Here is a 14,736-nt window from a genome sequence, read left to right on the forward strand (position 1 = left end):
TCCAGAAATGCAATAAAGAAGTTGTTACTCACCTCATCGCGCTTTGAGTTATAACGGGGGAAAGGCGCTCATCTTCCAAGACAAAGCGAGGTTCGGAGGCGACCACGAGCGCCCCCGGGATCGAACAGGGGGGGGGAGAAAGGAGAATCGAACGCAATGCCTTGATCAGACTAAATCTCATCGAGTACCCGTCATCCGATGTGGGTCTTTTCTCCCATGGAAAAATAAATTTCTCCGTCGAGCATTGAAGGCGATAGATCCGATAACTATCCCTCCTTCAAGACGTCCTAGTCATATCATACGTATTCCTTCTTAGGCTCTTCTCGTGAAAGCGGATCACACAAATGCGGTGTCACGTCTGGAATACGGAACATTTCTCGGCCGAGGCCCGTTTGGGCAATTGTTTCGGGCATTGTCGGGCGCAGCAAGTCTATGTATTTCCCCGGAAATCTTGTCCGAAATGCGTTCAAAACTAATATGTCAGACTGATATGTCAGCCTACCGGGCAATAGAAATTCCCACGTCATATGCGAGCTGCTTCCTCACTCGGCTATCGATCCGTGGGAGCGAAGCGTTCAGGAAGTGGGAGCAACCATAGGTTATCCACTGCTACCGCCTCCGAGCGAGAGAGACAGGGGGAACGGAAGGCTCGACTCAATACATATATCACCGTTTATCGAGTACCTGCTCGACCCGCCCGCGCCTCCCCAATTCGCTTGCACTCTTCCACCATCTTTGCTTAGCCTGCAGGATCATTTCCGATGTTGTTTCCAATAATCATCACTTTGAAACATCCTCTCCCCGCAGCGTGTGGGCCTTTCGAAAGATTCCGCGTTAGGGGCAAGTCGCGGCTGAGTCTCGGAGGGAGTTACACCCGCACATCGGCTTGTTGGGAAGAAGAGGTCGGACGAGGCCGTAACTCGACGTCTCGCGGAGTATACCCTTCCACCAATCCTGCGGGGGATAATTCCTGATTTTAATTTATGTACTCGTTTGTTTTGACTCGTTTAGGATCACATCCTAAGCGCGAGGGCCCCGGCTCCGAGGAGAAGCGAAGTTTTTGCCTATCATGAACACTGACTGGGTTCCCTCAAGCGTCGCGACCCGCTCGCAGCGGAGTCGATATTGGAAGTTCAGAAGTTGCTGGCAGATAATCTTCGTGCAGGTGACGAGAGGCGCTACATCCACCGGTATTTGGTGGGCCGAGGCCTCGGAATGTTGCGACATCCTTGCTCCGGGCCGTTTCCGTATCTACCTCGGTTATCGACCTTCGAGCTCTTTGTGCGCGGTTATCCGAGCTCAGATGCAAGGATAGTATTACAAACACATCGATAATAATCGAGGTCGGGCTCGTTCCCGCAAGGTCCAGGAACCTGAGGGAGCTTCGCCGGCAATCCTTCTGGAGTGAGACTCTCGTTAGAGCTTCGGATCGGAATCCATTGGATCCGTCGCCGCCAGCCGTTTCTTTGCAGAGAATACACGTCAAAGCTTCATCGAGAAACCATTAATTTCGAGGAAGCGAATATTGCGGGAGCGATCGAAAATAGAAGGATCGCAACGAGGAATCCTCCGGGACGGGAGCAAGCGACGCGTCGTCGCAGGGATCTCGGAGGGCGCGTGTGAAGTTGGCATTTCGGTTGTATCGTGAACGCCTCTCGAAGAGACTTCCGGGAGCCTGGGACGACTTGCGCTCGTGCACATTTTGCACATGACTGCACGGAAAAAGCACAGTCGGGAGATCCGCGGCGCACGCAGACAAGCAAGCGGGGACATCGGAAGAAAGCAAATAGCGGGTCTCGCGCGACGTTGCGGCAGTTCGCAGGTGACGCCGAACAGAAGTGCGAGAGAAGTCGACCCGGAATCGGAACTTTTCTCACAAAAAACGTTATCAGGACGTCCGAGACCGACTTCAAGGGGGAACTCTTTTTGGCCCAGCGCGACATCTGCAGCTCGATCACAGAACACTGCAAAACACGCGGACCAGGTTTAAAATGTTTGCGCTTTTTGCGTCTTGCCTTAAACTGTCCCCGACACCTGCAGCGCCGGCAACTGACAAAGTTCGAGTACACTCTCTCAATAAGTTTTTCTCGGCTGCTCTCGACTCTCGCTTCTCACAAACAAACTCGAGTCGGAGCTCGCCATTGTTGATACTACATTCACTCCGAGGAGATTCGAGAGGAATTCTGTCGTGGCTCGCCCGCCATGCTCGAGCGCTGAGCGCGAGAATGTCTTTACGAGTCGAACTGGACCCGGAGGGAAAGCAGGAGCGTATTTTCCTCGATGGAGAAACTTTAAATATCGCTGGTACGGCCTCGAATTCCGAAGGATCCCCAGATGATGAATGGGATGTGAATGATTAGCGATACTTCAGGACCTCCAAACAGAACGCGTGACCCCTCGCAGATGCTCATCCATAGGGGGACAATTTGTAATTGATGATCACCCTCGGCCCCAATCAGGATGCTGGCTTGCCTGTGATGGCTGACCACTTTTCAATTGGGCCCGATGCAAAACCAAATCAGGCTCGCCAGCTCTCTCGTGTCGTCCTCGTCTTGATGGGATCGGCCGCTGCCTTCCGGACCGACGGTCGGGCGAGCGTGCGGGCGAAGAAGCGGACGGGAAGGCGGGCCACTTAATGGCCTCAGTTTGGATATTCATTGCTTTCCCTCCATGGGTCTCCTAACCGAGCGGCCGGCTTGCAAGCAGGCCAGTTTGTCCGCCCTCGAGTCAAGCGGGTCCCCGCAACATACATACGTTCATTGGCTCAAACGGCCTTGATCAGAGAGGCTGCATGTCATGCCATTTGAACTACGTGCGGTGAATAAAATGATCGGACACCAACGCCCGCACGAATGCGTCACAAAACCCAGTCCGTGCCATTCTGTCTCGAACGTTTCTCCGCTGCTGCTCGACGCAACGACCTAGTTCTGTTGAGTGAAACCAGCCGCCAATTTGGAAATATTACTCCAAGAGGGAAGAATCATAAGTCCCGTCTGAGTCTCCCAGACTCACAAAGAAGGGAACTCGGTCGTATTGTTATTTCCCTGCCCTGAATAGCACAGGGAAGGGAGCGAAATGGGAGAAAGACCCTGGCGAAAAGAGAAAGAAGGGAATTCGCAAGGCACGCGGAGACTTCGAGTTTGACCAAGTTCCGGGAGCGTTGACATCCTATCGCCGGGACGTGTTCGCTATTCCTCCTCCAGCAACAGTAACCGGAGCGAATTCAGGTTCAGTCAGATGGTCCAGTCAAGTCTTATGGCCCGAGGCTCTTCCCTTCGGGGAAGCAGACGTTTCATCAAAACCTCCGCCAATTTTCCGGACTTGCATCCGTCTTGTGAGTCTCCCTATTGTAGCGCAGGGCGATTCGTCTTCCACTCGTCCCCGACGAACTTTGCCATATATCGATAACGAACAGATGGAATGGCAGAGTTGACCTTGGGTTGAAGGGACGCTGCTCTGATAACAGCATCGACGTAGAGAATCGTCCAGATGGCTGAAAACCGTGCTGGAGGAGTCTGATTTCGAAGACGCCCCGAGAACTAACTCAATTCTTCCGGAAGTGAAACTCTAAATGCAAAACCATAGCTCTGCAACGACCAGACTTTTCGGTGGATAAGTTCGAATGGAAATATATTTCCGGCGAGACGGAATCCGAACGGGGATCTGAATGCACAAGCCGAGGGGTTTTCAGTGATTCCCCTCCCCCTCTCCCGGATATTGCGAAATTGGCTCCGAGTGAGAAACGTGCTTATGCTTTCCTCACGCACATCGCGAGGATCGAGTCGGCTATCTGCTGGTCTAAAGAACATCAAAGAAATTTCAATCTCCTCCTCGGCTCGGTTTTTCCCTCGTTTCGGAATGGAGCGAACGCTTGCTTCTCTTGCCGACGCGTTGAGCTCACGCACAACTGTGTTGAGCAGGCGGAGGGTACAGCAATATTTATCTCTTCGCTCTCATGCATGGATTTCTGAGAAATCGATTCGTTTCGGAAAGTATCGCTCCATTGATGGTCAGATCGCATTTTGCCGGCATCTATTGAACTCGTGATTCATCCCGAGCGAATTCCGTATTCCCCGGGGCTCTGCATCCAGCAGTTTCCTTCTGCTTTGACGCAGGACACGATCTTTCAACAAGTCCCGGGAGAAGTTCATATTCATGACACAATCATTCCAAGACACGAGGTCCTTGACGACCTCCAGGCTCTATGCCTGTCCTCCTCTTCCTGCCTGCCAGGACCGATGATGGTTGTGGGATATCGCGGAAAAGAAAAAAACGGTGACCTCACAGCTTGCGAAAGCTAGTCGCCGATGACCAAGATGTCCTTCGCGTGGTCGCACCTAACCGACGCGTCTCCAGGGACCCTAATATCAACCTCTAGAGAGGGAAGCAAGAAAAGGGAAAGGGGAGAGGATGGCAGAAAAGATAGAGATGACAAAGAGTTGAAACAGCATTAGCTTGATTGGAATAAGTCGAGCTAGCGTGGTCGCGCCTGCGACCCGGAGTACGGCTCCCCTGTCGTACGTACCTCGAACATCAGTTCACCTCCATCCTCGCTCAGCCAGCTCCGTAACACTATGGGACTCTAGTGCAAGAAAGCGGGCGCTTCCGATATTCGTACATCCTAGAATATCCTTGTCTTTCTTCGAGCTTCCGGAGCCCGTATTGAGGACGATTCGGGTAAAAGTAAATAAAGCATCTTTATTCCGGTGTCAACTTTATCTAGGAACGGAGTTTCGAGTCTAAAATTGAAGAACACCTTATTGCTTGAGAGTCTCTCAAAACTCCTATTTACAAGTTCAGCTCCGCGCTTCGATTGGTGTGCCGTCCTCTCCGCTGGGGTTTCGGATGAATCACTCGTTCGGAAACCCTTCGATTCCATGTTATAAATACACAGCTCGTTTCGCAGATATCCTCAGCCAATACTGCGTTCGCCTTATGTACACTTCGCTCTACACAAATAGACCATCACGCTGCCCAGGAACACAAGGATGGCGACCGACTCCGTGAGAGAACTTGATGCCGCATTGTATGAAGGACATTCCAGGCATTGATACGATCCACATACATCACACACTTGTAGATCGTGAAGGAAGGAGAGGTCCACCAAGGTCTGGTTGTAACGCTCTGAAGATGAGAGGAGAAAACTTAGCGATCTCCTCCGAGGGATCCTCTCGCGTCTTTTACCGATCATCGCGCGGAGCGCTCACGCAGAGCGGAACAATCGAGAGAAAACGCCGAAATAACGAAAACAAAACAAACGAAATAAGCGCCGCCTTGCCAAAGACCGTAGATAATTGAACGGAAATTGGTTGCCTCGGAAACAGCGCTCGAGAAGATGGTACGCACCTGGTTCATGGTATTCGTAGACTTTCACCAGCGACTCCCGGTGGGCTGCGGCGGTCGGTAACAGTCTCAGCGCAGTGAAATTGATGCAGATGGGCGATGAGTCCAGCTATGGAAAAAAGTTCCAGTGCTCATTAAACACTGATCGCGAAGTGTGTTCACACAGCGAGCCCAATTATTCGTCGTCGTGGCTCATTTTCCTCTTTTAACGAGCAACAAGCTCGGAGAGGCGCGATTTCCCGTCGAATAACTCACATAGTCGAAGTAGAAAGTGGCCTTGCTCTGGTCGGCGTGTGCATGCCGTAGATTCCTAGATGTGGCAGTGTGAATATAATGTAACAATGTATCTCGATCGACTTGGTAGCCGGTGGGCAGCTGAGCTTCGAGTACTACGAGTCCGCTAATGAGACTCTCTCGTTCAGCGATCCAACTTTGGCACGAACGAAAATGCAGCCGAGAATGATTCCGTCCCGACGAGAAAACCTTGACGTTCAACGACAGAGAAGAGCTCACGGGCGGAGCTGGCGATCGAAGTTGCGACTTCAGATGCATCTGGAGAAGAGACACGCCGACTCCTCGAGCTCGCACCATTATTGAACCCCATGCGTTAGGGATACGGAATCGTTGAACTTGGAATCGATTGGCGAAAGCTGAAACGGATGGAGAGCTTCCGGTTAGATGAGACGCTCGCTATCGATCTCCGACACCTTAGTCAGTGAATCCAAAGCTCGGCCCGGGAGAAACGACTGGAGAGTAATTGAGCCCCGCGTTGCTCCTTAGCCGAACGGCGAACTTGTGCATCATTGTGCTTCGTCATGCAGGGGGATCGCGAGGAGGGGTGGGGCCCGTGCTGGACTTCAGGCAGAGGGGAATCTTTCCGTCACGATGTCTTTCAATATTATCCCAAGGAGGGTCCTCATGGGGGTCTTGTTCGTTGAGAGCGTTTCACGAAACTTCGGCCCGGAATCCCCTAGGAAAGACGAACCCTCTCGGAGTCATCGCGCCTTCGCAGGAGTTGCGCCAACGCCGAAAATCTACCGAGATTCTATCCACTGAGATTGCAATGCGGCAATCGGAAGTTCATTGACGTAACGACTTGAGGGCCTATTGATGTGAGGATTCATCCCATCGCGGCAAGGTGCTTCGAGTCGTCAGGAAGCGAGGCAGACAAACTTCTTCAACGTCGCTATTGATTACTTTCGATGGAGCAAAAGCAGAGACGGGCGTTCATGAAGCTGGAAGACTGCTTGTCAATTGCGTGGTGCCGTTGGAAAGTTTTGCCCTGAGCGAGGTCTCTCTCGCTTTCTAACCAGAGCCCCCGCCGCAGCCAATCCTACCCATTCCCTCGACGACAGACGCCGCGTTCCTGCCAAGCCCAAGGACCCGATCTAACAAGAATAACTCGTTCCGCAGCCATTCTCTTCTTTCCCGGCTGAGTGGAGAATATGATATACCAGGGAAAAGGGAGAAAAAAGTCCCATGAAAGATGTAAAGAGAAAAACGTTATACAAACTGGGCTGAATATGAACGAGCTGACAATGTGTTCAGAGGTGTTCCCTCTGCCGGCAGGGAGCAATTTGCCGAGCAGAAGCTACAAGCTGGCTCACTCCAAAGAGTCTGACAGCGGAAGCGACGGCGCGCCGCTGCCGTCATTAACATCTTAGCTCGACGATGTGTCCGACGACAACTACCCCTATGTGTACCCTAGACCCCCTCCTACTGTCGTGGGGCGATCCGTCATCGGTAAACTACCTTTGGAATATTCCAGATTCGAAACTTGCGGTTTCTCCGGGTGAAATTTTCGTCCCCCACGGGAATTAGAGGAATGCACGACCCACTAAGCAATCCAGGAATCGCTGAGCGAGGAGTGTTCGGACCATTTCCTCGAACATTTTCCGCCTTTGTTGGATTGACCGTGCCGGTTCTATCTCGAGAAATTCGTTTTTGGTGCGCGCGAAGTGAAGCGCAGCTCCAGCGGGAGCACCACTTGGAGACTCAAGAAGCATCACTTACGAGAATAATCCAGCAAATACAGAGATTCTCCCGGTACATCCAAGTTTAGCTCAGCGATCATAACCATAGTAGTCGTCGTCACCACACAGCTGAACCTAATGGGGCGCTATGAAGCAGAAACGGGCAGTCAGCTGTGGCTACCGGGCCAAGCAACCAGGCGAACCGCTTCGAGCCACTGCGAGATCGGGAACTCGATCGCTTATCGCCGTCTTCGCGACCACCGTCGTCTTCGCAACCGAAATCTCCCGCCGGAGATGTTCGATAAGAACATTTCATCTTCCGGTTGCGCGAGTTCCGGCGCATACCATTCGCTGCTTCCCGTGACGGGGTGCATTGCGCACTTGTCCGTGTCTGGTAGTTGAACGATCTGGCCCATGAATCACAGGCTTCCGTGATTAAGGAGCGGAGAGGACGAGTTTCTGTGATTAGATCTTTCATGTCTCTCGCATACCACTGGCCCCTATGTATGACACAGACGTATGTGCGTAATGCTTCCCATATGGACGTCCAGCTGACCAGACATCTAGGGAATTTCGCCAGCGTTGAAAACAAACGCGCGAATGGAGCAACGTACGAAGAATCAAGTAATATGTACATTGAGCACTCAAGCGGAGCCCATCGACGCAGCGGTACCCATCAGTGATTCAACCCCTCTCGAGGCGCGAAGTTGATAGGAGAGTGTGAGATACTCACACACGTGAAATTGTTTCGAGATTCCCGGCAGGCAGGGAGCCTCCAGCGTGAGAGTCATTGAAAGTTCACGTTCCTCGGCATCGCTCCCGAAAGTTCTGAAACAGAGCAATACTTTAGACTCGGGACGTGCTCATAACAAGCATAACTATAACTATAGTACATGTATGAAGCGTCTGCTCTTCATCACGATGCCACGCGTCACATCGAGAGCCTAGAGCTCTTCGCTCGTTGACGCCCTTCTTCGGCTTCCGCTCTTCTTCAATCCGAGAGGAACCTCCCAGCGACTGACGCCGACCGCTACAAATGTTGCTGGTGGGTGGAGAGGAGCACCGGGTCCCCGAGCTGCTTTCCATTTTATGGTCGCGGGATTATGTGACCGACTCCCACTCATGGCTCGATGCTGGGATGATACTCGCTATACATATATCCCGGGCAGAATCGGTTCCTCTGCCTTAGGGTTTACCACCCTAACGAGCCGCCGCTCAGTTCATTTGCTTCGCTCACAGCTGCGGAGAAAGTCGAAACACAGTCGGAGCCGTAGCCCCGACTCGCGAGCCGCCAGGCAGGACCGTGGACGATGAATGCTTCGCATTCGGTTCGGAGCAGGTCCACCTTTGGTAGTTTTGTGTTCCGGCTACGTCGGACTCGACGTTCGACGTAGTCGTCCTCAAACCGAGTCTTTCAATAGAGACCATTCAAAAGCAAAATTGCTATGAACGATACAAACCTTTTCTCATACTCGAGAAGCGCCTCCATGGCCACAATGCTGTCCTGTGTCGAAGCCCATCCGCCTTCATTGTTCCGCTGGTGGTTGATCCATTCCACTATTGGTTTGACTAGGATGGCCTTCCCGTGGAGGTAGGCGAGCAAGGCGTATGACGTCGTTTCCACGTCGAGGGCATGCAAGTCGCTCCGGGCAAGAGGTCCTACCTGGGGCGTCTGCGAAGGATGGAGGGAGAACGGAGGCATGCCTCCAGGCTCTGACGGGTACCGACGCTTCGACCAGAATCTCAAATCGCCTGCGGGGATTTTCTCTCATTTATCAAAGCTTGTCGACTGAAATCTTATGAGCAGACGGTAGAAGTCGACACATCGACTCCGGTGAGGTCGGACTCCATTCCTAAGTACATGCGACGCGATGCCCTCGTCGCATCTAAATTCCTCGAACAAGAGAGTTCAGGAGCCTTTTTGATTAGAAGGGAGGGGGAGGATCGCCATGGTACATTCCCTCGAGAAATTGAGCTGGCCGAAAATCACGCTGCTCTTTGAACCCTTTGCTCGTGAACCCTAATGCCTCGGTCGATCTGCGGAGTCGACGCGGTCGACGGCTTCGTGAGTTCTATGGATCGGATTGAGTCTATATTCCGAGCGAGAGCGAGAGTACAGGCGTGCTCCGTAAATTCGCCCACGTCTTATTGGAGGAATGTTGAAAGAAAACAGGTGGGTCTCATGGGGAAGCGTGAAAGCAGGGAAAGTAATATTGAGACGGCAATTCACTGCTTTCTGGGCTCGCTCCAATGCATGTCTTGCTGAGAAGCGACGGAATCTTGCTTTCTCAATCTTCGAATTGATTGCCCGCGTCGATCTAGGTGACTCTCTGATTTGCGATGGAACGCCCTCGATCAAAAAATGACCTCGCGGAATTCTTGACTAACGGTTGCTGTAACGAGCGATTCGAGAAGCACCTGTGGCCCTCGAAGTTTGTGACGCGAGACCATCATCGAGATAATTTTTCAATTCTCGTCGCATTCCAGAGGGATGCGCCTCGTGTTTCGTGTCTCGATAGCGAATACGCAACATTTACTGCCCGAACGATCGATAAGGATCTCGGTAGCTCCAAGCTCGCCCATCATGCTTACCGTCTTGGATATATTTGCGATCAAGAAGAGTGAACGCGTATTCAGCGTCGGAGCTGCCGATGAGGCGGAGGGCATACGCCGTGATTGCCAATTGATACGGGTCATCGTCCTTGTCGATGTATCGCAAACTCAACTCGAGATAATTCTGAGCCAATTCGATCGCCGGCGGTATTTTGATGGTCAACGGCTGTAGGAGAACGAGAATCCATTACGAATGAACTCCATGACAAGAGAGACTCAGCGTGATTGCGATGCTCGCAGGGAAAGAATGTGGAGCTTACCCCATCGAGATTGCGGAGTTCGTAGAGTGTGATGACCACGAACGCTGTCAGGGAGACATTGGCCACCTTGTGACTGTCGTCGGCGCCCTGCAAACACGAAATTCCTTCAGAATTGTTTTCCCTCATTGAGGCTAAAATTCATCATTATGCCCATCGGATATCAAACAGTGAATCCGGGAATTTTTTTCAACCCGAGGCGTTCACGGGCGGCAACCATCCGCCCCCGGGTCGTCTTTCGGCGTCAGCGGAATTTCGGAATCGAGAAATCGACGGCTGGATTCGGGCAAACGCGAAGCTAACGATTGCGTGAACGCAACGAGCTCGAGCCGCTACTTGCAGAGCACGTACATGCCGTCACAAATAGCTCGGAAAGATAGAAGCGACAACAGGAGGACAACAATCGCTGTTTAGATTAGTCGATTCGGGAACGTTTCTCACTTATCTACGTCGGCGTCGGTGCTCTAGCGTTCTTTTTTTCCCTGCCCGAGCTCATCATTGGCGACAGGAACAGACTCATCAGCAAGAGCAGCAGCAGCAGCAGAAGAGCCATCAAACGCGTTACTGACGGTACGATTCATCGTTGCGAGCGTTAACCGATGGTCGAGAGTGGGGACGAGGCAGAGTCGATGGTGGGACGACGGAAGAGGATCGGTCGCAAAATCCGTTTCGGTAAAGTAGACATCGGATCGAGTAGAAGGGCTTAAACGTTTTGCGAGGCGGAGCTAGTCACATCGACGCTTGCCTGTGGCCACGGGACCGAGTTCTCTTCTACGATTGAGGTAATTGAGACCAATACAAGCTCGCTCGTAGAATCGCCTCTGATTGGTCACTTGGAAAGATATTGATCGAAATGGTCGCCGGGCTCGGAGCGGACTGGGTCGCCAGTCGGAACACCGCGGCCATCGGTTTCAAGCGACACTTTCTCAATTCCGACCGGGGCTATCTCCTCGCAAAAGTCCGCCAAACTCTATCTATACTCGGCAAAAGACCAATCGAATCGCTGTCTGAGCGTTCGGTCGGTCGTACCGTTCCAATGAGTAGTAATCAAGCGCCTCGAAAGACGCTTTCGAATTGCTTCAGCTCGGTAGGCCGTTCGCGCAGGGGCCCTCTACGAATTATTTTCAGCAATTGTCACCGTCTCGAATTGCTCGGGGGCATTCGGAAGCTTCAATTTTTCTCCCTCTCTCCGACGGGGCTCGATGAGCCGGAGCGAACATGCATTCGGGAGATCGGACTCGTCATCAGCAATTCCAGGAGCTCACCTTCAGTGCCATCTTCCGGTCGTACGTGAAGTATCCGTCATGGTCGTGGAACGCCCCGGACTTCGCCTGAGTGGCCAGGAGGAACGCCAACGACCGTTCCAGGACTTTGTGATCGATGTGCACGAAATTCTTCCACTCGGGAAAGAGTCGATTGGCTTTGTGGAAATAGCGAGCGGTGAATGCAGTCAACCTGAAAGCACACCGTGCACTGAGATAAGGGGAAAATCGCCCAGGAGGAACATGGTCGAAACACTGCGAACTGTCACAACGCATTGCAGACGCCACGTATGTTTTATGGAGGAGTGTGGCGCTACGTCGAAAGGGCTGAAAGTGCGGTTTTATGCGGAAGAACACCACTTTTCGGGCGCCGGTCGGAATTCCGTCGGAAGAACCAGTTTCTGCTATTCAGCATAACGGCTGTTGCCCGTCGAGGAGCAGGCGCTCCGAGCGAGCAGATTCGGACCGACTGAGATGCGACCCGGATGATGCTGACGGTATTTCGAGCAGCGGGAGTACCAGAGCATTGAAATTCTCTACCGGAGTTCATGAGGGCCGGATCGGGAACTCCCTCCCTGGAGCCCTGAGCGAATGATTCCCTACCCATCCGCGACATGAAAATTTTGGAAACGGGAGGCAGACGATCGACGGGAGTGGGCTTCCCAACGTCGTCCGAGCACAAGCTCCGAGTTCTCTCTATCGCCGACTGTTTTTCGAACTTTCTCGGAACTTTTCTGTTAGCGCAGCATATATACGCGATGACTCATCGACACCCGATCGCCTGTAGGTCTTGCACGGGAATTCAGTTCTTCTGAGGGCCTGGAGAATCCATGACGGTGAACGCGTGTTCGGCGAGACCGGCCGGGATGGCCCGCTCCTGTTTGCATCCGAAGATCACTTATTAGCCCATGGCGTAAAACAATGTACTCCCCGCAGGCCATCAGCACGCCACAAGCCGCGTTGACCCGACCGACCAGCCGGCCGGCATCCCGTAATTCGGTTACAGACTCTGTGCGGTCATCTCTCGCAGGCCAGCGGAACTGGGATAGCAGCAGAACTCTTCCATGTGTTCATCCGCTCGTTTCGCCGCGCTCCCGGGGGAAAAAACTGCACCGAAGTCATCGCTGGTCGGTCGGTGCAACCCTTCCGTGAGATAGATGAAGTGGCTGGTAGCTCGTTGCTCTCTTTTGTTGTTCTTCGTCCGTTCCTCGACCGGAGCAACGCAAAAGCTTCGTCGGTCCATGATTCTTCGGTGTTCGCGCTGGTAGACTTCGCGGGAGTGGATTACGAAGGCCGACCGCCGACCCTTCGCCTGCCGTCGTTCCTCTCGTCCGGAGGCCAGCGCGACGGTGGGGGCAACGGAGGCGAGGAGAAAGAGTTGGCAAGGCTAGAATTATCTTTGACAAATGCTCCGAAGAACACAGTTTCTTTTTCCTTGGCACCTCCTTTCCTCCGACGAACTCCTTCCTCTATCCATGTTGTTCTCCTGCTCCGCTGAGCGCGCTTCGACCTTTTTATTTTTCTTAATGGCATTCGCATCGTCGTCGACTATTCGCCGGCCCGTTTCTCCCGTAATCGCCCCAAGTGATCCCCCCGGAAGGGCAGAGTTGCCGAGCAGCTCGCGTTGCGCGCTGACCAAGCGATTTCTAAGTAGGTAGTGTCGCTCCGTTCCGACTGCAGATCGACGCCCCGACGCCGAGAGAGATCGCGTGCTCCGAGTCGGCTCCGTTGACGTCACGGATCCGCGTTTGCTGTTTTCCTTCAATTTTCTTCCTGTGAACAAGTCCAACTCCAAGTAGCCGTGTCCGAACGGTGACTCCGGTTGGTGTTTCCGGACTCGATTTCGTTACAAAGCGATGTCTCGCTTGTTGTTTCCGATGCTCCGCTTGTTGCTGTTTCTCTTGACGTGGACGTCACCGCCGCCGTCGCTGTTGGGGGCCGGCCGCTGCTGTCTTCGTGCAGCATCACTCAGAAGAAAAACATTTCGAGAAAACGAGCGCGCAGCACGACACTGTTGAATGCTGTCGGTGCTCAAGAAGCTTGAACTCGTACAGAGGCTTTTCCGCGCCTCTTATGAAGCATGGAGGAACCTCTCCGGAATCACTTCGGACTTCGGAGTGCCAAAAGAAAAGGGCGAACTCCGGAGTCCCGAATCCCGAAAACTCGCTCGGTGCGCAAACGCGTACACGCAAAAGACGCCAATTGGATTTTTTTGGGTAACGGCCGATGGATGAGATATACTATTTCGTTGATCACGATCTTCAGAGACATGATGGAAAGAATGATCGGCGGACTCACCAGACACTTGCTGGGACTTCTCCGTGGGTGAACATCGCGAAACCTCCGTTTTCTCGCTGGAAACTCAGCTGCTTTTGATAGGTGATGAACAAGTGGTTGAAGACCTGTTTGTGCTTGCGTACGAGATTCTTGTTCGATTGTATCAGCTGCAACGAGAGAAGATTGGCCGCGAACGAGAACATATTCGCCTCAGCTGTTCCTCCGGGAAGTCCGAACACGGTCTCTACGGTCAGCGGCGATACCGGGAACGGCGGCCCGAAAACGCTTCCTGCGTACCGAGAAAGCTAAACGTTAGGCTCAGGATAACGGTCCGAATCATGGTCGACGAGAGGATTGTCACAAGGAGATGGAGACGCAAGTCCACTGGCAGAGCAGATAGAGCACGGCAGTAGATGAACTCCGCACCCGTGTCCCTACTCAGCGGTCGTCGTCGTCGTCGTTGATTCGTCTCAAAGCGACTACGGTGCGCGAGTAAATCCACTAACCGGCGACTGTTATCACAGCAGTGTTGTGATCCCCGGGGCTTTGACCGGCCGCCAAAGCCAACGGAGGTTCTTGAAGAGCCGAAACCCCGGTGTCGAATTTCCTCATGATGTAGGCGCCTCGTGGAATATCCACCAACATCGAGGCCCACGACGACCACGTGAAGCCTTCGGGCTGCAAAGACGACGCGGAAGGCTGAGAACGAGATCAAGAGCAAACAGTTTCTCGAAGTCACCAGACTCCCTCTCCTGATGAGGACTTTCTTCTCGAGTGTTTACGCAGACGATAGAACGTTCTCAACGAAGACGGCTATCAATGAGAATGTACCGTTGGTCGTTTATTCGCTTTAGAATCCCCTCATTATCGCTTCAGCAAGTCTCATCTGTATGTAGATCTCGACACGTCTTCTCGGAAAGACGTGAGTCGTCCTATTCCTCACTCTATTCAATTTCGAATTCACTTCGAGCTCGGAAGCGAAGCATCGCGTATGCTCCGAAAGCGCGAAGG

At 52.8% G+C, this 14,736-nt stretch overlaps 1 protein-coding gene across 1 annotated transcript in view; it reads right to left on the minus strand.

Annotated features, from left to right (window-relative positions):
* Window positions 1–4,933: 4,933 nt before the first annotated feature.
* Window positions 4,934–14,736, minus strand: part of LOC100901263 (CD109 antigen) — a 28,012-nt gene continuing 18,209 nt past the window's right edge. The window contains exons 19-28 of the mRNA XM_029111602.1: window positions 14,232–14,403; window positions 13,747–14,014; window positions 11,452–11,641; window positions 10,190–10,276; window positions 9,909–10,095; window positions 8,777–9,068; window positions 8,050–8,144; window positions 5,599–5,993; window positions 5,347–5,452; window positions 4,934–5,124 (exon numbers count right to left, since the gene is read on the minus strand). Coding sequence (XP_028967435.1) covers window positions 4,934–5,124; window positions 5,347–5,452; window positions 5,599–5,993; window positions 8,050–8,144; window positions 8,777–9,068; window positions 9,909–10,095; window positions 10,190–10,276; window positions 11,452–11,641; window positions 13,747–14,014; window positions 14,232–14,403 — 1,983 coding nt within the window. The remainder of the gene's footprint in view (window positions 5,125–5,346; window positions 5,453–5,598; window positions 5,994–8,049; window positions 8,145–8,776; window positions 9,069–9,908; window positions 10,096–10,189; window positions 10,277–11,451; window positions 11,642–13,746; window positions 14,015–14,231; window positions 14,404–14,736) is intronic.

Source organism: Galendromus occidentalis, unplaced genomic scaffold (assembly GCF_000255335.2).
Source record: "Galendromus occidentalis unplaced genomic scaffold, Mocc_1.1 scf7180000077451, whole genome shotgun sequence".
NCBI lineage: Eukaryota > Metazoa > Arthropoda > Arachnida > Mesostigmata > Phytoseiidae > Galendromus > Galendromus occidentalis.